The 26,425-nt window shown below is 35.6% G+C and overlaps 1 protein-coding gene across 2 annotated transcripts in view; it reads right to left on the reverse strand.

Moving 5' to 3' along the window:
- Positions 1–26,425, reverse strand: part of SLC16A7 (solute carrier family 16 member 7) — an 82,429-nt gene that overhangs the window by 18,578 nt on the left and 37,426 nt on the right. For both annotated transcript variants that reach the window (XM_064655819.1, XM_064655820.1), the window contains exon 2: positions 18,491–18,734. In XM_064655819.1, the coding sequence (XP_064511889.1) occupies positions 18,491–18,704 (214 nt within the window). In that variant the 5' untranslated portion in view covers positions 18,705–18,734. The remainder of the gene's footprint in view (positions 1–18,490; positions 18,735–26,425) is intronic.

Here is a 26,425-nt window from a genome sequence, read left to right on the forward strand (position 1 = left end):
TATATTCATTGTAGGAATTAAAGTTTCTTTAGAAGCATATAATCTACGTTTTAGTGTTTAATTTACTTCGCAGAATCATAGAATTTCCTAGGTTGGAAGGGATCTCAAGATGATTAGAAGGATGGAGCACCTCTGCTATGAGGAAAGGCTAAAAGAATTGAGATTGTTTGGCCTAGAAAAGAGAAGGCTTTGGGATGACCTAATTATGGCCTTACAGTACCTGGAAGGAGCCTACAAGAAAGATGGGGAAAAAGTTTTTGCAAGGGCCTGTAGCGATAGGACAAGGGGGAATGGCTTCAAACTGAGAGACAGAAGGTTTAGATTAGATACCAGGAAGAAAATCGTCCTTGTGAGGGTGGTGAGGCACTGGAAAGAGTTGCCCAGAGAAGCTGTGTATGCCCCATCCTGCGAGTGTTCAAGGCCAGGCTGGATGGGGCTTTGAGCAACCTGGTCTAGTGGGAGGTGTCCCTGTCTATGGCAGTGGGGTTGGAACTAGATCAAACAATCATAGAGTCATAGAATGGCACGGGTTGGAAGGGACCTTAAACATCACCTAGCCCATCATGACTCTGAGCCATTGACCACTACCCTCTGGATGTGACTGTCCAACCACTTTCTTATCCATCTAACAGTCCAGTCATCAAGTCCATCTCTCTCCAATTTAGAGAGAAGGATGTTGGAGGGTACCAAGTCAAAGGCTTTACAGAAGTCCAGATAAACTACATCTGTAACCCTTCCCTTGTCCACTGATATGGTCACTCCATAATAGAAGGCCAACAGATTAGTCAGGCAGGCCTTGCCCTTGGCAAAGCCATGATGGCTGTCTCAAATAACCTCCCTGTCCTTCATGTACCTTAGCACAGCTTCCAAGAGGATCTGTTCCATTTGTCCTAGTATGATTTCTCATTGCTGTAATGCAGTGATATAATTAAAGATCATTCTGTAATTTGTTTCGCATATTGCAAGTGCATTTATGGGTTTTATTTTTACACCTGCATTAATTTTAGTATAGAACTAGAGATGAACTTTCATGATAAAACGCTAATTTTTTAAATATATATTGACAATGTCATTACAGTGTTCACAGCGTCATCGAGCCAAAGCAACATGACTCAGTCTGAACAATACGACATTTATTTAAATGGAGTAGCTGAAAGAAGTTGAAAATAAATGCAATATACTATTTCAAATCGCACTAATGCTACATTGTAGATTCCATCCTGTCAAGTCAAGTGATTTAAACACATTTTCAGACATCTGCTTTGCAAAGTCAATGCAGATATCTTTCCATCCCAGTTCTATTTTTTATTTCTGTTTCCTACAAGCCTGGAAAAACCCAAGGTGCTCCAAGAATTAATATTAGTATCAGCTATTTACTAAGATCAGTTCAACTTTCTCTTTCTTTTTCTCTTTCCCTTTTTTTTCTTTTTTTCTTATTTTTTATTTACAAAATATGAAGTCCACTTGCAAAAACTCATTCAACTGCAACGGCTTTAAGTAAATACTTAGTACTGCTATTGGACTGCTATCTTTGGCATTCAGAGGAAAGGCAACTCAAAATTGATTCTGAACATGTTTAAAACCTGTTCATTAAGCTGGAAAAAACCTTCAAAACATGCTGTTTTTCTCAAGCAGGACTAAGTCAAATTACTAAGCATTCCATGACAGTCTTATCTCTAGTTCAAAAACCTTTGGCTAAATTCTTTCAGTACTCTTGGGCAGGCTTTAGAGAAGGCAGACAGAAAAAAATTATAAAAATAATATCAATAAATTTGAAAATTTTAAAATGTCATGCACCTATTTTTATGTTAGATTATTTATCATGTTTCTGGGAATGGTAACTTGCATTTCTGACATATCCTATGTGTTTGTGTAACATCAATGAAAGTAACATAGTTCAACAATTGTTGGAAAGCTTTCTCTGTAGTTCCTCTGTGCATTTGGCAGAATTTTTTTTTTCCATTTCATATAACATTTACAACTAGCTGCTCTGATTCCATAAACCTGGATAATATAATAACCTTGACAGAAAGCAAAGAGAAAGAAAATGCTCTTGCAATAAATACCACCAAACAGAAATGGGTTCCTACACTATGAGTTAGGATAGCTCAGCAGCTGAAAGTACAACCTGCCAGGGAGGACGCAGTTACATCCATCACATTTTGCTCACCACTTCTTAACTACATTTCCTCAGTGTCATTACCCTGAATGCTCACATTCTCACTTGTGTCCTGAAGGAGCCTTGAAGTCTTTCAAGTTTTTATGCTTGATCTCTAATGAAGATTAATTTGACCTTCAGCTAGTCCTTAGGACGTTTATATGAAACATAGTAATTCTTCATGGTTCCTCCTCCCAAAAAAGTTACCTTTGATAATTTTGAACTGATGTGTTTAAGTCAGAAAAACATATGTCTGACTGCAGATATAAGCTGTCTTTTTCCTGAAATGTTCAGAAGAAACAAAATGAGCAATCAGTGGTGTTGGAACTTGCTCTAAATGTATTGCTTTTATGGAGGAACTACAGATCTCTGATCTGCCTTGGTATTTTATGTTTGTTTTCCAGTGATACCTCAGAGACATGAACCAAGGGTAGTACGTATTTTGATTAAAGCTGTTGTTTAGCTTACAGGTTTTTTTCCTTGTTTGCTAGGGTGCGAATGTGTATGGAATTATGGGCCATGTAATTTAGAAAACATCTTCAAGTTAGCAAATTACTCTATATCTATGAATTTTAAAAAGTTGGAAAAATGCCCAGTTTTTAATCAAGGAGTAGCCAAGCTGATTATTATTTTCATGGATACGTATCAATGCTTTGTATTAATTATGTTTTGCATGCTCTGCTGCAGAATTTTTTTCATGAAAGGCTAAAACACTTGATCACAACACAGAAGACTTTAAGGAAATTACGACCTTTCTTTTGAAATGAGCAATATCAAACTTCATCATATTTAATAGGAAATTTGTCTAGTTCTATGAGCTGCTGAAAACTCAGCAGATTTCAGAAGCATATATGATCACCGACTAAAAAAGCTGTGAATGGGAATTAGATGCAGCAAAATATTTCAGCATTTTTTAACTCTCCTTTTATTCATTTTCCTGTTACCTTCAGTATTACCGAGTAAAGTGATGCCTGTGCATAGATATTTGCAAAAAGTAGTCTTTCAATCTAGAAAAAGGTGACAAACAAGAAAGAAGAAAGGAGGGAACAAGCTAGTGATGAGATGGAACTAAAGCACTTATAAGAGAGTTGTATATAAATAGATATATTGTAACACCAGGCACATATTTTTCAAAAAAAGATCTGCAAGCCTCTGTAATTGGGATAGATGAAAATAGCATCAGCACATGATATTTCATTGCAAATTATCTTCTCACAAAAATGTTCTTTTCTTCACAGAAAACCAAAGCAATCAGCTTGTAACTTGAGCATGTAGTATATCAATATAAACATTAGAAAATTCAGTAGCAAATATGAAGTGCTGGGAAGAATGAATGAAATTTTTCTTCAGAATAAAAACCAATTAATTTTAAAGCTTAGTATTTAACAGCAATTAACTCCTCAGGACTTCACAGGCTTGCAGGAATCAAAAACCTCAAAAAATGTGCTTGGGATTTCACTTAAGTAATATTACTGTGGAATTCACAACCTGCGCCATTAAAAGTTACTTCTTCAAATGGAAGACCAAACAAGGACTTCCTGACTTTTCTCCCTTAGAAATACAGTAAAGATAATAATACTGATATATAAATATTAATAAATGTAATTACCTATAGCAGTATAGAATATACAAGGTATTAATAATAAATTAAATTTGCATCCCTTTCAGGGATTCAGCAGGAATTTAATGACGCATAACTCAAATTGCTCATGAAAATGTGTAGTGATTTTCTTTCACAGGTCTCATCTCTGAAGTGTTATCCATTCATCAGTGGCTGCTCCTTCTTTCTCTGTGAATGGTTGCAAGGGAAAGGTTTAGCTCCATTTGGTAATATCTGTGTTTTAGCACATGTATTGAAAGAAGCATCACATTTCTGAAAATATTAAAATAAATCCTAGTATGTCTACTTTCAGGGAACAATGAGAAATTAGTACTAATCAGAAACCTGAGGTTCACTCATAGCTATCCAATATTTCTATCTAATAGTTTTTCTGTCTCAAAAATAATCTTACTAAAAAACTGCTTTACCCAGACATGGAGGCTACATATTCACACAAACACATCCATAAAAATAAAAAAAACCCCAACACTTTTCCTCGTTTGGTTGTTGGGCTCCTAATGACAAAAATGAGAGGGTTTTTTTTCTGGGATAATAGAAGGTACTTATCCCATTTGTAAGTATTTTTCACCTGAAACCTTCTGAACTAACTCTTTCAGTTCCGAGGAACTTGAAAAATTGTAACTGAACACTTCGTGTTTAGTACTTTGTGCCTTGCCATAGCAGATTACAATTTTTAGCTATCAAATTTGTCTTTACATTGCTAAATATGTATGAACTAGACTGCTAAACACGTTCTGTATATTCCGCTCTTACAAAGGGGACACAATTTTCTGCAGATCATAAAACTGAAAAGAAAGAGAGATTACAGTATCTACTGTCACAATTACCATTATAGTAACTTGAAAATAAGGGATATGTTGTTAATCTCAGAGATAATTGTTGGGAACTAAAAAAAAACAAAACAAAAAAAACCCCAACCAAACAAAAAAAGGGCAAAACAACCCCCTCCCAAAAACCCTACAAAAAAAACCCAAACAGTTTTTTTTAATTCTTCATAGACATTTTCCTTGACTATGTTATTAGATAGTTACAAAGGTTTTCCTTCTTAATTTCTTTCTCTTTGAGGAATGATTGTCTTTTCTGAAAATCCGTGTATACATATGTGAACACAATATTCATAAATGTTCGTTACTCACCACTTCCTATTTATTATTCCCTATTCTCATTCACTATTTGTATACCCCTACTTAAAATTATCTCTAGATACTTTTCCTGGAAGCAGAATAATACTTTGTCATTTGGAAGCCTAGCAGAATTGTAGAGAGCAAAAAAGTCACAGAAAATACTTCGGAAGACCTTGCTCAGGCTATTTAGCAGTTCTTATGAATGTTGGGTATATTCTCTGCAACTCAAATCAGTACATTTTTTAGATAATGCATTCGCTGTGAAAAATTCAGCCAATTTCAGTTAAGATTAGTACTGTCATTTGGATTTCTCTGTCTTCTACAAATTGCCCATCACATTAATGTTCATACAATATCCCATTTTCATCCTGCACATCATCCTACAGTGTATTTGTTTTCTTCCAGAATAATATTATAACTAACTCAGCTTAGAAATTATTCCTTATATATTGTTACAGCCAATAATATGTAATTTCAGAGAAAGTACAAGATACTTGCTTCTTCCCAGTTGCTCCTTTATCATGTTCTTTTCTGGTCTCAATTTTGCACTGTATAATTAAACTTCAAGTTGAAAATACTCAGTCTACTACCCACGATGTTTTCACGGACCACTTACTGTGAATTATGGATCGTGAGTGGATCATTAAATCTCATCTACATATTTAGAATATATGTGATGAGAAGTATAAATCTAGATGAATTTATAACTTGGAAGCGTCCTGAGAAGTCATCATATTTAGGTCATTGTCAATAACAAGATTATTTCTGAATGCATTTAACACATTAGTATCATTAAGCTTAAATTCTATTTTATAGAAAAAATGCTAAAACATAATTTTATAATTTTAATTATAATTTTATATTTGTACTATCCAATCAAATACATATGGTGGTTTTCACATATGGCTAAATCTTTCTAAGATTTAGAAGCTTAAGTGTAGGAATTTCCCAAATTCCCTTACAACCCCAAAATTAGATCATTTATAAAGAACTGTGTAAGGTAAATATTTAATAATATTAATATTTAATCATCATGTCTAGGCTTCGCGAATGAAGATTTGAGAAGGGCTCTACCCACATTTGCTACAAGCACGCTGTTGGCTACAAAGGCCAATGTGAGACAGACAAGTCCAGTTGCAAAAAGCACAGTGGAAAGACTCCTTAGGTGGTATCAACAAGACACGGTTCTTTTTAACAATATAATAAATGCTGAGGGAATGGGAAGAAAGAGGGAAAGGGGAAGAGGAAGGAGCAAGAAGAAGAAAAAGGGTAAAGGAACCAGAAGGGTGAAGGGAATTTATTTATGTTTCAAAGAATATCATATAAAATGGGAACTAAGCATTCTCATTAGTTTTTGGCACCTATTTAGAGTATAAATGCAGACAATGGTAGCATATTAATGGGATAATACCAGACACAGAATTTGCCTTTTCCCAGTATTTTCCAAACTACATTTAGTTTTCAACTAAAACTGAGAATCTTTGTGGAAGTTCATTTGTGGGCTTTTTTCCTGTTTTCAGATAAGTTAAAAAATAGTATGTATTTATATTGAGAAAAATCTGTTAAATTATAGAATGATATGTAAAGTAACATTGTCTTCCAGGTCAAAAAGACTAAAAGCAATATAAACTGTTAAATGGCTAGAAACATGAAGAAAAAGTCAAAACTAGAATAGTGAACAGCCCAAAGTTATCAAAATATTATACTCTTGATCAAAAATAGTAACAAGACTTACGTTACGCTTTCCATTTTTCACTGCATTTTTTATTGTAACTGTGCCTAAAGCAGTAGCCTTTGTTACACCCTTAAAGAAGCGGAAACTTTGGGGACAACTTAGTGAAAATGTACAAATTCTGAAAGTGTCTCACAAGTTCACAGTATAACATCAGGGCCATGAAGACGATTAGAGGGATGGAACTTTTTCTGTATCAGGAAAGGCTGAGAGAGTTGGCATTTTTCAGCCTGGAGAAGAGAAGGCTCCAGGGTGACCTTTCAGTACCTGAAGGGAGCCTACATGAAAGATGGAAACAGACTTTTTACAAGGGCATGTAGTTGTACGACATGGGCTAATGGTTTCACACTGAAAGAGAGTAGGTTTAGATTAGATATTAGGAAGAAAATCTTCCCTGTGAGGATGGTGAGACACTGGCACAGGTTGCCCAGAGAAATAGATGCCCCATCCCCAGAAGTGTTCAAGGCCAGGTTAGACGGGGCTTTGAGCAACCTGGTATAGTGGAAGGTGTCCCTTCCTGTCTCGGGGGGGTTGGAACTAAATGACCTTTAAGGTCCCTTCTAACCCAAACCGCTCTATGACTCTGAGTCTATGACTTTCCAGTTTACTTAAACTTAAGACAACCCACATTTAACTGCCTTTTAAAAACAATAATATTCAGGAAAATATTTACTGATTAATCAATAATTTAATAGCGAGTTCTAATTTCTTCTCTCCTCATTATATTTTCCTTGTTTCTCTCTAGCCTTATACAGCAAAATTCATGTCTCCGAATAACTCTATCCAATCAATCTGAAAGAGAAATCAGGTACCTATTTTTAATCTATATATCAGAGTAGATGCCAGTTTATCTTTGCCTGTTCCCATATCCAACTCACATACTTTTTTGTCATCAGAGTTGAATTTGCCATTGAACTGTCATTTTTAGATTTCCATCTACAATAGAAAGAGCTGTACTCGACAAGTCTTTCACATTTTCAGATATTCTCTATGTAGAGTCACATGGCATTTATTCTGTGGACTCAACAAAAATTATCATAAATTATGACCCAGTGAGGAGTGAAAGAGTCATGAAAAATTAGTATAAGAAGCCTGGGACTTAAGCAGTGGAAAAGAAATATATTATGAAGGATTTGGGAAAAGGTCTTTATGGCCTTTGTGTTTCGCCTGGACTAGAGAGGAAACAACGTTTATCCTGTTCTCTACACAGTCCTCTCCCTTGTACCAGTAGAGGATACACCTCCATAGACAAGATCTTCTGAAAATGTGGGGGCGTAGGATGTCTAGATCAGGTCTGCTTGCATGAACAAGGAATATCTGAGCTCTCCTGCAAAAAGCAACATGAAGTGGCTTGGTAACCTAGTCCCATCTTTTTGCTTGAAGATAGTATTTGTGTGGCTTTTGAACAAGGTGGGGGTTTTTACCTGTTGTGTTAAAAAGCAGGTTTATCTGCGTGCTGTTTCTGCCACTGGTAAAAACCTTAATCTCCCCCTAGTAATGTCAAGCAGGTTCCTTCTAATGATTGTGATGCATCATAAATTCACAACAATAAATTAGTGCCCATTAAAATATAGGCTTCTCATTATTTGTATTACAGATTGTGCCTAAATATCATGCATTCCTAAAGCCACCTTTCATCTGAAGAGTTACGTTGACATTCTTCAGCAAGAACATATTAAAATAATCCAGTGAAACATACCTGCTTCTGCAAGGATTTAAAATCTGTGCCTGTGAGGAGAATATTACTTAGGTTTACTGAGGAAAGGATTACTTTCTTCCTACAGGAAGACCTATGTTTCTTTAGTAAGTGATAATACATCTTACTGGAAAGCAATTGGTTAGAACTTTGACTGATCTAGGCAATATGTATATCTGAATACCTTGTCAGGTAAATTTTTTGTAATATCAAGTGAAATAGTCTAGAAGAAATTCCATGATACAAATTTGTTCTTGTCTTAATTCCATTTGCCACATCAGCTCTGCTTCTCTGAGCATAGGGTCAAGTGCTTTGCACTCAGGCTACTGTTTACATTTGAGTAAGTAAATATAAAGTGCTTCTAAATCACAATGGCAAACGTTACCTTGCACACTTTTTGCACAGGTATAAACTATGGTGCTGTGTGAAAGACAAGAGAACTACTCCCATATGTATTATGTGACATGCTATTTGATTTTTAAGGAACAATACAGAAAATTAGAACTAGCACTGCATGAACCAATTTTGTGGGTTTTATTCCCAAGTTGAAATAAAATTTTCAAGTCTCAGAATTTTCAGTTAAATTAAAACTCTTCAAAAAAGTCACTCTGGAATATCTCAAACATCTTCTGCCATACAAATAAACAAATTAGAAATATAACTATGTGGCATTACCATAAACTAATTCTTCCTCTTAGCTTTTCAAAATATTTACAAACATTTTGTTTAAGGCTATTAGGTACCATATTGCATTTCGTAACCAAAGCATCTTGGAAAAACACGTTAGTCACCTAACACACATTGAACCTTATTCTGAGATGAATTGCCACATCACATTCTAGGAGGTGTAGTCCTTCTGCAAGTCTAGTCCACAGAAGACAGTGGTTTCTGGTTTGGTTTTGTTGTGTCTTTTTTGAGATTTGCTATACCTTTCTATGACAATAAAAACGTGTTAAACCAATGTGATTATTCATGTAAGGGGCCACAAGCCTCTTACAACCACCTCTAATATTGATTATATTCTCTTCTCATGTGAGAATCATACAATTTCAGGTCACACCTGAAAGTGTTTCATTACAGAGTCTGTTGCTTCAATGAAAAATCAGAACAATCCTTACAGTCACAGTGCCTGATTCTCCACTCCTCAGTGCACTTTGGGGCACTGAGACTCTATGGAATCCAATAAATTAAAATTGAAGTTAGGGGACTCATATTTAAGGTCAAATTGTACTGTGTCCTTAGATTTTATTTTCTGTTTATGAAGCAGAGATAAGCTTACTAACAAAGAAGTCAAAAGTTTAATCAAATGAGTACTTCAATAAATTGAATACCATTAGTTTTGCTTAACTGTTGTAAATCTTCAAAGCTCGTATCCGATTTTTTGGGGGGGAAAAATACATGAATCATTAATGGATCATGTCTTTTTAAGGTGAATATAAATAAAAACGAGATTTTAATGAGTGCCTCTGGGAGCACTTAAGTCATTGAAGGTACACTGTCAAGAGATCTTGACGTTACAAACACCTAAGGATAAACATATTTGCATAAATACATAAATGTTTATATGTTGACTTTAGGTAAGGGAAAAAATTTAATTTAATTTTGAACCTTATAAGATCACTAAGGTATTCAAAATTAAGCATTTATTGCAGGATTAGCACCAGTGCTCATACTTGGAATGCAGTCCCAGGCAGTTATTTTACAAGTCTCTGATAAGAGCATAACATCATCAGTGAAAATGTTCATTCTCTGCTGTTTTAAAACCTTAAGTTCCTTAATTAAATGTTTCATGGTAACAGTTATGGAGTTTTGGTTTCTTATGGACTGAATAGTTTCTGAAAAGACAGTCCAGAAGTAAAACCACTTGCACTTTATTTACTTGCTGTTCTGGAAATTACAACTATTCTGATGAGGCAAGTAACAGGAGATTCAGCAATTTAATTAAACACACTTAAAGCTTAGAAATGCCACAATAAGGGGGGATTAATTCTGCCATTTGAGTATATGACAATAATTCAATTTAGAACAGAACTCCTCTAGAAGCTTTTCTGAGTGAAATTTTTCTTCCAAGGACCTAAGATTACTCCTCCTTCTAAGGAAGGCCAAATAGGACAGCTGCTGCCTTCTCTTGTGCCAGTCCTATCCAGAAAGCCGTTGCAGAAGTCCTGTAAATCTGGAAGCAGCATGTGTAGGACAGAAAAGCTCATCCTTTCAAAAGAACTAAAAATTTCAGACAAGTAAGCTCTGTTCCAGGAAAAGGAAAGGATTCCTCCATAGGAGAGCAGTGAGTAAGGTTTGTATCATGACAAAATTGGTGCTGCAAGCTTGTACTGATAGAGAAGTATTTGGAGATCTTGTTATAAAAGAGATGGAACTATATTCAACTTTCAAATCATTGACAGAATAGAAGAAAATACAACAGATCCATAGATTTCTATCAGCTTAAAATCAGCTACAAATGAATGTAAACCTGGCCAACTATTAGACAAACTAGTTATTCTCCCAGTTGTGTTTTTTTTCTTAGCTGGTGAAGGAAGAAAAGGAATTGTGAGTATGAGGAAAGTCATTTCAAGATGAGAGAAGATTTACTAGCTAAAAAGTAATCTTAAAATAACCAAATATTTTTAATAGTATTAAAAGTAGCACAACTGAGTCAGTGTCACTGAAACAGGGGAGAATTATAACCCACGCAACATACAAAAAGTTTAAAGACATAACAAGCTGAAAATCACTAACCATGGGTGCATGTCTCTAACAAGAACATTCTTATATTTTAAGGTCTCTAGGTAGCAAAATATAATGTATTAGTATAGGGCAACAATCATGTAAGGTGTCATCATCTCAGATGTGTGCAAAATGGACATTAGAACTTTTCCTCTGGATTCCTTTAGCACTCGAAAGACAAGAGAAGTCTTTCAAACATGATTCATTTGATCTGTTTTGGACATTTAACTTAGGAAGGGATGAATTAGAAATTCCCATTTTTACTGACTGACAACAGAAGATGTCTAGACAACTGAATCAGATGTAGGTGCTTATGCTGAGGAAGACTATAACACATAAATCCTCTTCATATAATCTCCAGCTACTATTGCTAAAAAGCTGTAGTAATACCACTAATTCCTTCAAAGTTTTCTAAAAGTTAAAGCACTTAATGGCAACTGTTTCAAAGCATTACACATAGAAAAGCAAACAGGGCACAAGTTCCTGTCATCAGTGGGAAAGTGTTACAAGAAGTGTTTGAACTGTATGAGGAAATCAATGTCTTATTTCACAGTACAATCTCCTGTTTTAATCACATTCTTTCATTTGGATGTCTAGTCATAGTAGATATTCACCCAAACAAAAACCAGGTAGAACTGCAGTGAAAATACTTAACTGTTTCTTGACAATGAAAAAAAACACATATCAAAATTTGTGGAAAAGAAAGTTAAGTTTTTCTTTTGCTTGTATGCACCAACAAAACATATATTAGCTAGTAAAGCCGCATTTGTTTGTGCTCTTTGACAATGCAGAATCTTAATAGAATTACACTCTTAGATGAAAAGGTTCTGACTCTTCAAAAACTCTTCATATGGTATATACATTGAAATACGTGCCATTTGATCTCTGCAAAAATCTTCAAAATCAGTTAATCAGTTAAAAGAATGTTTAACATAATCATAAAAGACATTCTAAAACTACCTAATTCTTTGATTTCTGTTGTTCCTCTGCCATCAGCATAAACCTGTCACTAAGTTCCTGGCCCACTTACCTCTGTTAATGACTACAGAACTACATATCTTTATGAATCACAGTAAGTCTCAGCTGTTGCCATTTGATACTGGCTTAGAATACCTTCTAAACATATCAGTACAGTTTTGTTTCCCTTGAATATACCCTTCAAAATAAACAAGGGAATAGTTCTTAGACATTCCAAAACAATGGACCACTGAAATTCTATAATAAGTTCTTTGTAAAGTGCTGGGTTTATTATTTCATTTGAAGTGCTGGGTGACTACAATGGTATACACAGACTTTTCCTTCCCCGCAGTTCTTCTCTGGTATCTGCTTAAATATCTCATGATTCCCAGTTGCACTACACTATTGTTTCATTACCTTTGAATTGCCCGACACACATTATGAACACAATCATTGTATGATCCAGTGGAAAACTATATGGGAACTCATCCAATATTAGTAGTACACACAAAATAAGCATTCTTTCGTCTAAGTTTTACAAGCCCAATGAACATATCAAAGGCGTAAGTTTGTCCCTTGATACCTTTCTTAAACAAACTGAAAGTTTTAGCCCCTTAGATGCACATTATTTATTATTGTTAGACTTTGACCTATTACTTGAAACTCAGAGGGAGTTAAAAAAGAATAATTTTTGCAAATAAAAAAATCTGTCAAAATTGGTTACTTACAGAAATCCCTGGCTATAAAACCAAATTAAGATCAAGACAAATACAAAGCCTTACAAAGGAAAAGTGTGAGTAATTATTGTTTATTATGTAATCCACATTGCCTACTTGTTGTAAATGAGACCTGTTTTAGTAAAGAGCTCAAGTTAATTAAATATTTCTATAGAATCATAGAATCATAGAATCGTTAAGGTTGGAAAAGACCTCTAAGATCATTGAATACAACCACTAACTAAGCACCACTGTGTTCACCACTAAACCACGTCCCCCAAGTCATTATATGCATCAAACCATTACTAATAACCTATGGTTAGAATACCAAAAGATGTTGGTAGAAGCACTGTGGGAACTCTATGTCATATAATGTCTTTCTGACAATTACTCAAAATTAACATAAGCATACAATAAAAGACAAAAACCCCCTTATTTCTCTCAGTGTAAGCATGTCTTTAACTTTGAGACTGGCTTCCTGAGTATGTCTCAGTAGATTCCAGCAAAACCTGTGTTTCATGAAAACTTGACAAAATAGGATCCCCAAAAGGCACTGGGTATTTAGCAATTAGACCTTAACTGTTCAGCCAAATGTAACAAGTTGTAGACTGAAAAACCAGTTTGTTCCAGTACGTAGGATAACAAATCTGTTTGAAAAAAAATGTTTAAAACCATCTACAACAGATCTGTTTGGTTTTTTTTTCATTTTTCTTACCCTGATCATTTTTGACAGTGTTTTCTAAACATCCAGGAAGGCGTCTGTTTAAAACAGCCATTGCTACTGCAGAACACTGCCCTACAAGGTCCAGTTTTACTGAAACTCAAAGCCTTTCAAGAAATATGAGACCTATCTGTATTACCCTTCAGAGGCTTTAGCATTCAGATCTTATTTTTTAAAAACTGAACTAATATAAATTTATAATATTTTTGTTAGTCTTGGTACCTCTTTTTTGTACTCATCTCCATTTGCTAGTAAGTTTCAAAATGCTCTATTCTTGTGAAACCTCATTATGACTCCTTTTTCTTTATCTGTGAGTCTGAAATTAACTTGACATCAATGTTTTACATATATTTTAGGCTAAATGTGAAGTATTCCCTTATACCCATGAGGCATTCAGAAAGTTGGTAAGTTCTCCTTTCAAGGACACTCTAAAGGAGGTTATTAAAATTCAACACTTTGCATATTCTGATGGGAAAAACATTTGTCTGACAACAAAGGAGATAAGTTGATTCAAGAAAGCTTCTCAACCTCCTTATCCATGGACACTGAATTCCTCTTGCCAGTATTTGTAAAACCAAAATTAGAAAACGTTACCAGGGAGGAAGAAAAGTGTAGGAAACCAGGTCCTGTCCAAAAGTAAAAATCCATAACCATCTGTTGTTTGTGTTACATGGATTTCACAACTGTCATCTCCACTGTGCGCACCATTTCATCTTCGCAGCAATATCACCAAAACACCCACTGAGATAAAATCACAAATATTTTGAACATACCATATGATATGTTATTTTCCAAATTAACATTTGACAAAGTCAAAATGAGGACTTGTCTATAGGTTGCTTTTGTGCTGCCACATGAAAAAATCCTTTAAGGGTTTGCTACTGCTTGGAAATACTTGACTTCAAACTTGAGTAACTTAAGCAATACAGAAGAAAGAAAAAGAGAATAAATGATTCAATTTTTAATTATGTGTTTTGAAAAATTGTAATGCCTACTACATACACTTAGCATCTTTCTTCAAAAGGGGTCTAAAGATGCTTTTTAAATTATTTACTTAGAAATATCATCCAGAATTTAAATGAATCTTTTTTGTTTTCTGAACTTTAGACCAGCAAAACTGTCCCACATTTCACAGCTGAGTATGGCTTGAAGAATTTATCAGCTCTCAAGCTGATCTTAACCCAGTGTCATACCCAAAAAGTTCTTTTTGGGGAAAAAACCACAACCAAACAAAAGAAACAAAACCCCCAAACTTGGGAGTTGTCCTTGGAAATTGTCCTTGAAAAAATGACAGAAAAAGAGTTAAAGCCTAGTGAGTAAACAAACTGCTTTTTCCCTGAGGAAATCTAAAACTCAAGGTCAGCTCTGTCTGAAATCACCAGACTTGTCACATGGCTTTCATAGCTGCCACTATGGCTCCCATCAAATCTACACTGAAAACAATGAAAACATTTTTACTGGAAACAGATAGAGCTCTGATAAGAGGCTCCCTAATCACCTTTGGTTGTTAATGCTGCACAAAGCGAGAGGTAAAGTTTTGAAAAAGAGAAGAATGAACTAAGAAAATTTGAGGTCAAATGTATTTATCTTTTTCTTTAGTTCCTTGCTGTTTGCATGTGTTAGAGCAGAAATATGGCTCTATAAGTATATGGATACATATATAGTTCATATATATGTGAATACATACATGGACATGCATTTTATAAACGTATGTGCTTGCACACGTACAGAAATACAGCCTGTCCTGTCAGTATAACTCAGCTAATTCCATTTTATCCCAGCTTCTGTCCTCCAGTAACAAAAGTCTGGTGGTCTCAATCTCAGTCCCTTGGGTGTAGGAATCCATCACAAAACATCACCCTTAATTTAATGCAATTGACAGTCTCTGCTCAAGAGAGGCAGAAGGAGGAGTTACCATGGAGACTGAACTACTGCTCTTCTCCAGAGGATGCTTTTATCAAGCACGGGCTGAACAGTAGAGGATTGTAACCTTGATCATATCACATCTTGCTTTTTGGGATGGCTTTTTAGTAAACTCTAAAAAAGATTCAGGAGATGGGTTTGAGGGGTGGGGGAAGGAGGAAGAGAGAGCTTTAAGAAAACAAACAAACCAACCCCTCAAAACACAACAAAAAACAGGATGTAGGTGCATATTGTGCCAGACTGAGAGGGAAAAGGAGTTTCATATCGTTTTGATTTATCAGAATTGTCACCTCTGCCTAGTGCTTTCCTAACAGGGTGAATGCTGTGCTTGACCTATTTGCTGGAATTAACCAGAACTGCAGGAGACCATATGGATTGCCAGATGGTCTGCTATAATTTAATGCCATTTATTCTAAGCATGAAGTAAGTGATAAACATAATTAACATTCTTTTAGCTCCTTACTGGATGCCTTTTATTGGTTTCTTTTTTTTTTTTTTTTCTCAGGCATCGAAAGGTAAGTTAATATTTTGTTGCTGAAACACAGATGCCAGCTAATTACTGTAAGAGGCTGCAGCCTCTAAAGCAAAAAGTGTCTGCACAGACTCTAACTTATTCACTGACCCCAATGGGGTGATTAATAGGTTGAATGCTAAGCTCTAATGAGGATGGCAGATCTTAGATGTTTTCAGGTTACCTTAATTAGTAGTATGATAAACAGTGTTCATTGCAGATGTACATATCACACTTCACAGTAAACAATATACCTTGTACTCATGGCCTGAACAAGTATTTCACATTGCAGAACATCAAATATGAAGGAAGAATCAAACCACTTTCAGACAATAAAAACAATGAAGTGACTTCCTTCAGAAATGTTTTTCCTGATAGCTATTTCATATTCTGCCAGTGATTGTCTAAATGGCCTATTTTTTAGGAAGTAGTCCTAGAGAAGGTATGGCTTCAAAGAGTGTTTATATCAGGCAGGGTCGTCATTCTCAGCATTTTAAAATCACGAGTCCGTAACTAGATGTCCAAACAACTTTGCCTACTGTTCCTGTGCTGATAATCTTCATAGTGACTTGGGTAGGTGTTATCAGAATGAATAGCAAATAATTTTGTAATTTTTAATTTCGATGTAGAGATGAAGTTAGTAAACTGGTACTCAGAACAGTAAAAGAAGTATTAAAAAAAAAGGCAGGAGTACTAAATCCTTTGTATTTTATATAAAAAGTTGTGCACATTGAAACTCACAGATAAAAATGACCACAGCTAAATGTCCTGAGATTTGCCTCTGTACTGTTAAAAAAACCTGGGTGAACTTTGACCCGACAGAAACAGCATAAATTAAATGCTATTCAAAGAACATAACAAAACAGCACCTGCGCTGTGAAGCAAACCTGCTTCACATGATTAAAAGAGCCCAGGTCAGCAAGTCACAGCATAGCAAAAGAAGAAAAAAACTCCAGCCTTTCAACACTTGTTTTTCCCATGTTCCAGATGGGTTCAGCACTTGTTCAGGGGCCTCCACAGTTACAAGTTACCGTCTAAGGTGCACGTGCTGATGCACCCTTAAGAAACAGATACATTAAAGGGGACCTGAATGTGATAAGACATACCTGGTCTTTTACTTCAGTCTTATTTGTACCGAGTTACTTCTTCACCTGGTGAATCACTTGCCTATTGTTGCCAGTCCTATAAAATCCTTTATATTTCTCTACTAGTATATGAATAACTTATGATTCTCTACTAGTATATGAATAAAAATAGATCAAAATATCTGAACAGGAAGCTTTTGTTGATATTGATTCTTCTTGTCAAGATGTGTCTCTGTGACTTCCAGCATTTGAGAAAAGATCCATTTTTCCATCTCATCAACTGAAAAATACTTACCTGAGGTGCTTAAGCTAATGCTATGCTGGCTTCAGCTTCACTATTATAGTTAGAGGGGAAAAAGAGGTACTTAGAGAGAGCAACTCAGGTAGCCTGAATTCCTCTCTGTAGGAACATTCCTCCCTTCCCTGACTGCTAAATGAGTTGGGGCCATTCCTGTGTCAAAACTTAGGTAGGCTGAAATCAGTGATAAAAATTACCATGCTATGAGGCTTTATTCACCCTTCAACAGATCATTTGTAGGACCTGATAATACTTTGCTGCTACACAGATATCAGTTCTGAAAAATACTGGAGTATGCTCTTTAGTGATTAAAGCGTTTCAATCTCAATATGCTATTGGGACAATGTTTTCAGTTTCTATGTATATAGATTTATACATATACACACATTTATAAATCTATGCATTTAATTGCTCCATCATTGCAAATAGTCTGAGATGTTTCAGGTGGTTACCTTATAACATCAAAAGAAAGGGAAATGCCAGATCTATTGCTCGAATTAATCTCTTATTCAGACCTCTGGACTGCCCGAATAAGTGTTTTGCCTAAGCAGCAGCTAGCTCTCAACAATACTTAAAAAAAGAAAGCAATTCTGAAAAAATGAAGAAACCAAGCAGAATTTAACAAGTTAGTCTTTGGGGCTGATAGACACAAAACCTGTCAAAGCAGGTTTGACAGTTCTTAAACATAGCTTTATACTTTAAAATTCTTTTTCATCTGTCTTGTTCTTTATTTGCTTATTCACAATAAAAAAGATATCAGCGAATTTATGTTCACTGTTCAGTCCCAAAAATAAGATTGTCTGCATCTTAGCTGTCATAGAGATGGTTTGTTTAAAACATCACTCTTGGCCTAAGTGGAAAGTAGGATTTTAGGACAAATAAGGACAAGATGTAAAATCCCTGACTACACAGGAATACCTGTGCCTGAATAACGAACCCTATAAAAATAAATTTCTATGATTAAGCTCCATCATCAGATATACTGAGAGATCTCACCAAGGCAGTGAAAACTGATTAAATGTACCCCCAGACCCAGATGAAGTTACTTGGGCATTGATTTGTTGGAAAAATGATTTTCTCAGAAATTGTGAATTTAGGAAAAAATTGCAAAATAGAGTTAGGTAGAAGATCAAAGAAAAGGCCCTAAGGGGAAAAAACACTTTAAGAGCATACGAAAAAACCCCAAACAAACAATGGTATTTACAAATTTCACAAATCTCTTACCTCCTGCATACATGACAGCCAACATTATCGATGATATCCAAGCTATCTCACTATAAGATGTGTGGAAGATTTCTTGTATTTCTTTGAAGAACACCGTGATGGCTTTGGGGAATGCATAGGAAAATCCAATGGAAATAAAAGCCCCAAAGACCACAACCCATCCCCAGCCTCCATCAGGAGGCGGGTAATCTGGCGCTCCTGTTGCTGGTGGCATTTTTTGGTCTCTATCTCTTCACCAACTAGGCTGGAAAAGAAGAAAAGAAACAGGGGTTTAGTTTTCTCTCTTTTCCATATCAAACTATAGTATTCAATCATCATCTGCAGGGATTATAATCAGTCCTTAGAGCAAAGACCAATTTCCAGCTTTCATGGAATCACAGAACGCAAGTACCTGTTTTTAGAAGCAAAACCTGTTCTGCAAAAAGGCTTTTGCCAAGAATATTTCCAATAGCCTATTCAACATGTGGCAACTGTTACAAATCACTGATTTCAGTCACTAAAGTTGCATTTGCAATTATTCACTTATTGGAAAATGATAAATTTGTGTGGGTTAATTTACATAGTTCTACCATCTACAGTATGGATGAGAAACAATGGAAAAAAGTTACATTAAATTATAACTAAATGCCATTGTGTTAGCAAGATTTATTGGTACCACAGCAAAATCATCAGCAACAGCAGAAAGGAACGAATTGCAAACAACTGAACAGCAAGTTCTAAGCAGAGATTTAAAATTCCCTGTGTACCCATAAGTAAATACAAAATATTAAAATTCCACTTTGTACTTCTGTTTTTCAAGATTTTCATCTTCATATTAGTTATGTTGATATTATTTGCAGGATCAAAGTGGAGTTTGATGGAGTTAATTTTGTTGTTTCCACATGTCAGAAGACATCAGGAAACCTTTCCCTAATAAACCTCACAAGCTTTCCACAGCTATTCTCTAACTTAGAATTGACCATAGAGATGCCAACAGAGCCATATCTTATAGAGGTTCTGAGATGTGTAGTCGATGCATTCACGCAGCTCAAGAAATCATAGGTAATCCACATAAAACTCATAAGGCCTGAAATAAATGTCACCCTATTAATGTCATCTTCATATCTAAAACCTTAAGTTTTCTACATTCTGCATTTCCTTTAGCAAACATGTTTAGAAAACATGTAGCAGTGATAATCCATTTTTTAATTCTGAGATTTTTCCACTATCAAATCTCTTTATTATTAAACACAGTCCTGGAGTACACTGTGTTTTCTTCTGTGTAATCCAGCCTACACAGACAGTATGAACTGCAAATTCCTCCTTCCTCTCTGTTTCTTTCTCAGGCATTTAGACAATTTATTATTCTTCACTCTCTCCTGCTGTACCAGTATCGAAAGCTGTGGATGATAACAGTGTTTAAGTTGCTGTTATGCTTATGATTACCAGTAAGTCTCTACGTGATTTCTTCTGTGCCACTTACAGCATATTCCAATTTCTCGCAGTAAACTGCATTAGCAGTGGGAGTGATATGATTACCTTAACAAAAACTGAAAAACTAACTGCGTCAGCTTATATTAATCTCTTGGGATAGTGCCGGGAGTATTTCAGGCTAAATGCCATGTAGTATATGCCACAAAACAAGCAAAGTGTTGCTTTTAAGATTACCTATCACTAGGTGATAGAAACCCAGTGTACTTCTGATTCTCCTCTTTACTTAAGCGACTGTAGATATCAGCTACAATCTGATGTAGCTGGCAGACCTTTTGGGGAAAGCTAAATCAAGGACTAAAACATCTGGCTTTTATGAAAGATAAAAAAAGCCCAGGTAGTTTGACTTCTGTACCATATAACTGAGATTTGCTGCTGGCAGCAATAGGTATCTATTTCTCTGTACACAGAACATATAAATCTTTTTATGTGCTTGTCCAGAAAGAACCTCTGTTTCTGCTTATCCTAGTTACAGCTTAATATTAGTTCACCAACATACATCAGAGAGGAAAACCCGGGCCTGCCACCAGGAAAAGTTGGACAAGTAGAAACAATTCTGGTTGCTAAGACTTAACTTCGGCAAAGCAGTTAAACACTAGTTTGTTTTTGCTAATCAGGACACAAGAAGGAAGAGTATCTCAGAAAGTCTACTGTAATTTAGAGCACACATAATAATGATTGATTGCATTCAAAAGCACAAACCTCAAACTGGCATGAAAAGCAAAACTGTTTTTAAGTGACAGTAAACAACAAGACTGCTATCTATCTCAGAAAGCAGTTGTTCTGCTCATCTAAGAAAACTTTTGGTTATTTCATGAAAAAAAGTTCAACTATTGTTTTCTACACTTCAAGGGCTTGAGCATATTTGTTTTCATATTTACTATTCAGATGTCAACACTTCTATTGCTATTACAAATTTTTGTAATGGCACACAACATCAACACATTGCTCTTCACAAAAATGGAAAGGATTTATCAATTTATTAAGGAAGCACTCCTTCTCCTAAAAATAATATACAACCACTTTGAAAAATCACAGCCACCATATTAGTCAGAAAAATGTTGGAGGTTCCTGAATGTCACTAATGAATCAATGCTTTAGTTGGTTCACTATGCCCCTTAGGGCATAAGAACAGGCTCTGACAGTTCAGTGCTTTCCTCCCTTCAGATGCTTCACAGTAAATTAAGAAGGCATTAAGGAGCCAAGCAAAGGGGCATTGGCTGCTCCTGTTCCTCAGCCTAGAGGCTAACTGCTTCAAAGCCCACTGAAATGGCCCTGCCTGCCAACCTGCACTGGGCATTACGCTGTCACGAAGAAGAGCCTGGATCATTGTATCTCACACCTCCTGTTTATTCCACAAAGTAGAGTTAATAATAGCTTCCCTGATATTCCTTTATGATCGTCCTGGCCAATTTTAGCTCCAGTTAATAAAAGGTGAACAGGAAAAAAATTATGTTTGCAGCCAGAGGGAAAAAAGTATTCATTTTGTCAGAAACATCAAATCCAGCATCTCAAACATTCCATATCTGCTCAGGAGCTAAAGCTATATTCTGTTGTAAAATCTGCACTTAAAATCCCTGAAACTGAATCCTTCCTGAAGAAGTCTAGTCCATTAATATACCTAGCTCTAACCTAAGCCTAACTAGTAAGATTTGAGTAGTATAGGTAGTATTCAGAAAAGTGCAAAATCCATCACCAACCAAATCAAAACAGGATTTTACACGAGTGGATACAAAAGTTAATAAAGGAAGAGGCACAAAATGAAGGAATGAAGCAGTGACAAGCAAAATGCCTTTTCAGAACTCTTAGTTTATTATGAGCTGGGGAGAATAAAAAGATATGGTAGAAATCATAAAACCAGCATGTGTGATGATGTTAATGTGAAGGACATAGTGCCAGCGCAAAAGAAAAAAAGTTAAAAGCAGCACTTGAGTAAATGAGGGTCACCACCACTGTTTTTAGTCAGTCATATGAATTCCATCATGTGCTTAAAGCTAGCAAGCGAGCACTGCTCATACCTATGCCTTTATAGGCAAGCAGTGGGTGAGGAATGCTCCCTGCCCTCTGCCCAGAAAAGCAGCGGGGGAATAGTGACTGAAGTGTGTCCTGAGCGAGGCCATCAATCTCCCTTCTCTCTGTCAGATACACAGATTGCTCAGCCCTTACATACTGAGTCAGACTGTGCAGAAGGATTTTCTCCTAAGCTCTTTCTAGTTCCCCTGTATAAATCCCATTTACGTAAGCAGTGAACAAGAACATAGCTTACTGTAGTAAGACCTGTGTGCTTCTACTAAGAAACAATAGGAGAGAGACAAGAGGGCACTTTTAAAACATCTGATATTCAATATTTTCATTGTGTAGTTTTCAGCACATTTGAACTTAATTAGGCATATGAAAACTAGTGAATGAAAGAGAGAATGAGAATGGGAGGGAAGGGGAAAGGGAGGGAAGGAGGGAGGAAGGAAGGAAGAGAAAGGAAAAGAAGGAAAATGAGGAGGAAAAGAAAAAAAAGGAAAAAAGCACCAAGCAAACAACAAGGTCAAAACAAACTAAGAGCAAATGCTACAGACAAATAATGTACCTTGATATCATGCACTGTGTACTTCAGTTAGTTACAATCAACCTTTTCAAACTGCTCTTGTACCCATGCTTCATTAATATTCTGCAGTTGCCAGCTGCCAGAATCAGATATCAATAAAACAGCTTGTCAGAGACCCTTCTAAGAAGGGGTTATGTTGCTCTCTTGTTTACAGAGACTCTGATTTTACTGGGAGATTTAGTTTTGTTTTTCTGCAATATTAGAGTAACTGTTTGCTTTCCAGCTTGGATTTTGTCTGCCTTGTCCTGAATGTGCCCCATCACCACTTGACTCAGCAGCCATTTGTCCTAAAGTAAAAGAGCTGGTATGTGAAAAATCTGTCCCCAATTGCTGTAGGATAGTGGGAATACTTGGCTTGAGTGCACTGCACACAGTGCACAGTTCCACACAGTAAGTCAAGAACCACAAACAATTGCAATTTTGACCAATATCAGTCATGTAACATCCCTGTGGGCTGACTAAGTATTATCATCCACTTTTAGACATGGGACACAAATGTAATAACAGGCTAAGTAACATAAGTCCTGTCCCAGATCAGTGGCAGAGCTGGGATATGGAGTAATGCCCAAATAAGCTGTGAGTTATGACTAAAATTTTTAAGTATATGTGTGTTTTAGAATCTCATTAATTCAGATTAATTGTACTGCTTATACTAGAGTTAGGAGCACAGGTAGGGTACAACATTTGCTTTACACGTTTGAATAGTTTGCTGCTCCAACTTACCTTTAACAACTGTTAATTACACTGCTGTATTTGAAATAAGTTAATTTGCTTTAGCATTAGTAAAATAATGAGTTATATATGAATGATACTCCTATAAAAGATCCTTGCTTAAAAGCTGCAAAATTTCCAATTTTCTTATTTTTATTAACAACTCTAATGAATTTCAAGATGGCAGAATAGCAGGTATCATCTCATCCAATGGTATTGCCTCAACAAGTCCTACAAGTTATTGTCATTATCTTGGAAACAATATTCAGTTTTTGAAGAAAAACATACCTTGTTAGTTTTGTGAGATGGTTTTGTTCTTACTCGTTTGGGTTTTTTTCCTGGAGAGAGGGAGGATGTGAAAACACACTGACTACAAGGTATCAAGAGAGCCTGTTCTCTGCTTTTAGCTCTAACTATTCAGATCTGAAGGCAAAGTAGCTCCTAATGAGCTCTGGTACCTAGCCTTAAAGAATGGGCTAATTTTCCTGAATGAGGAAAATAGTCTCCATTTTGTCTGTATTTAGAGATTAAGGGGTATGTGATGAATGAAACCCAGGCAGACGATACACGCAGAGTTTGACTTCACTGCCTTTTTTCCACTAGGGTCTAGCCTGCAGGACAAATATACCAAAACTGCTAAAAGTGTGCCTAGGCTACCTAGCATTTTAGAAAGATCCTGGGGTTTATAAAGTTTCTCCAGCAGGCTTCAATCAAAGGATTATGTCTATGAATGCTTTCCAGACTTCTATGTGACAATAACATAAATTATATATATTATATTATATTAAAATATATTTATGAGGATTATGTTAGGATTTTATATTTTTGCTAAAAGTTTTGCTAAACCCCAAAACAACAAAATCACCTGCTTTATTTAATTTTAAAGTCTTTTTCACTTCAGTCTTTAATAGCACAATATCCACTAATATTAAAAATATTACTACAAGTATTTTAAGTCTAAAGCTACATCTTATTGAGAAAAAAAAAATAAACTTTTCTTTTCCTGAGGAGGAGATGAAGGAATACGGAGTTATTTACAGTTAAGAATAGGAATCAGTATTGCGATATACTTTGTAACCCACTGAACCAGTAACAACACAACTTCTTGAAGACAGTGTGGGAAAGTAAGAGCCCCTCATACATCCAAAGCAAACATTTATATCACTTTTCCAACTGTCTAGGAGGTTAGCAGAGGTAGGCTCTGTGGAGGGAAGCAGAAGGGAGGGAAAGGCATATGCTGTAAGACAAAAATAAATAACCAATCCAAATAACTTTCTTTCTTCTTAGGGTCTGGCATTTTAGTAGGCTGATTCTTAGTAACACCATCAACTGGGCAGATAATTAGATGTAAAAGCAAAAACTGTTTGCTAAACAAGGATGATTACAGATGTGAGCTCCTGATGGCTGTGGGAATACGGGAACGTCTAATTCACTTTTATCAACAAGACTGGAATAAAGGCACATCATGTAATTCCTTCTTCCTGTTTGAGGACTCAAAATAGGACTACTGACACAGAAGTGATCCCTGTTAAGATATTGCCCTATAAATAGCAAAAACATATAAATTATGCTGTTATTGTAATTAAAATTGCATTTGCACTAAGGCACTACTTCATCATGGTTTAAACAGAAGCTGAAGCCAAAACCTATTACTGTCAGTCAGTGAGGCTTTTACAATACTAGAACCCCCATCTGAAAAAATTATATTGAAAATATATTGGAATTGTTACAACATTTAAATCAGATTTTGAGCACTGCTGAGTCAGTAGTGAGATGACAAATGTAATATGTCAAAACTAATATTAGTGTAGCATTTATAATTAATTTGATTTTTGTTGGGGTTTTGTTCGTTTGGGTTTTGATTTTGGTTTTTTTGTTTGTTTTTTTTTTTTTTAACTTCATATGTTGTGCTGCCACACATTCTCCTAGGGAACCATTACCTGTATTCACAGTCACAGTCATGACTTGGACTTCCATTTATCATGTCTTCTGTTATTACCTTTTTTCACCCATTTTAAGGGAAACCTAAATGATTGGCTTACTCTGGATGACAAAATACCTACATGACTACAGTTAAGTGAAATGAATTCTGACCAAAGTGACTGCAATTCTGTTTTAATTACTTAAAAAAAACCAGTCAATACAATATCTAGCCCAAAGAGGTTGGCACTCTGCCCAAATTGAAGTGCACTGAAATTAAATGTTGATGGCTAAATTGAGAATGTCACTGATTCAGTCTGAAGAATTAATCAGTTTTAACAATAAGTTGATTGAAGTTGATGAAAAATTCTGCAGAACTGAAAAAAAAATAAACAACCAAACTAATCAGTCTTTCAAAAAAAGCCAAACCAAAACTTTGTTCTGCTATTAAAGGAATAGTTTTAATAAGCTCAGCTAAACACATCCTCTGCAAGTCAAAGTCTTAGCTCTCTGTACTGCAAGAACATTGATCCACTTACTAATTAATTTCTAACCACTTGTATCATCTTTTAAATTCTAGCACTACTCCCTCATATTTAACTATGGTAGTTACCAGCTTTACAACTTGTAGATGCTTCATATTTTAACTCTTTATAGACCAATTTTTAACCATTTTTGATAATATTTGCCTTTCCACTACTTCCACATCTCTAAAATTCACATTGAATAAATGTTATAAAAAAAAGAATTCTGTAAACTTTATCAAAGTTACTATAGGCTCTTGAGATTAGAATCCAGCCCCTGGCTATCTTCTCTGCTCCAGTGTTATGGCCCAGTGCACTTTTTGTATATGTCCTACCACTTGTCTAAATCCTGGCTTGGAAGCACCATCTCACACATACTGGGAAAATATTTTTCTTCTGTTCTTGTGCAAACACATGATTCTCATGGGTGGAAATAGTTACTAATGCTTAAGTCTCAGTGACAACTTAGATTATGTAATAGGAAGTAAACTGATCTGGATTCTGTTCCTAAAAGCATATGACAGGGAATATATGGCAGGCCAAGGCTGGAAAATAACTCCAGACGGCAAAAGTTTACACAGGGTTCACATTTCATTTATTCCTGCCAGTTTGGAAACTGTTACTAGTTTAAGAATTTTTTCTATATTATTAATAAAATGGAAAAACTTAGGGATGCTTCTGATGACATAGTCTTTCAGAATTGTGAACTGG

Source organism: Pseudopipra pipra, chromosome 5 (genome assembly GCF_036250125.1).
Source record: "Pseudopipra pipra isolate bDixPip1 chromosome 5, bDixPip1.hap1, whole genome shotgun sequence".
NCBI classification, from domain to species: Eukaryota; Metazoa; Chordata; class Aves; order Passeriformes; family Pipridae; genus Pseudopipra; species Pseudopipra pipra.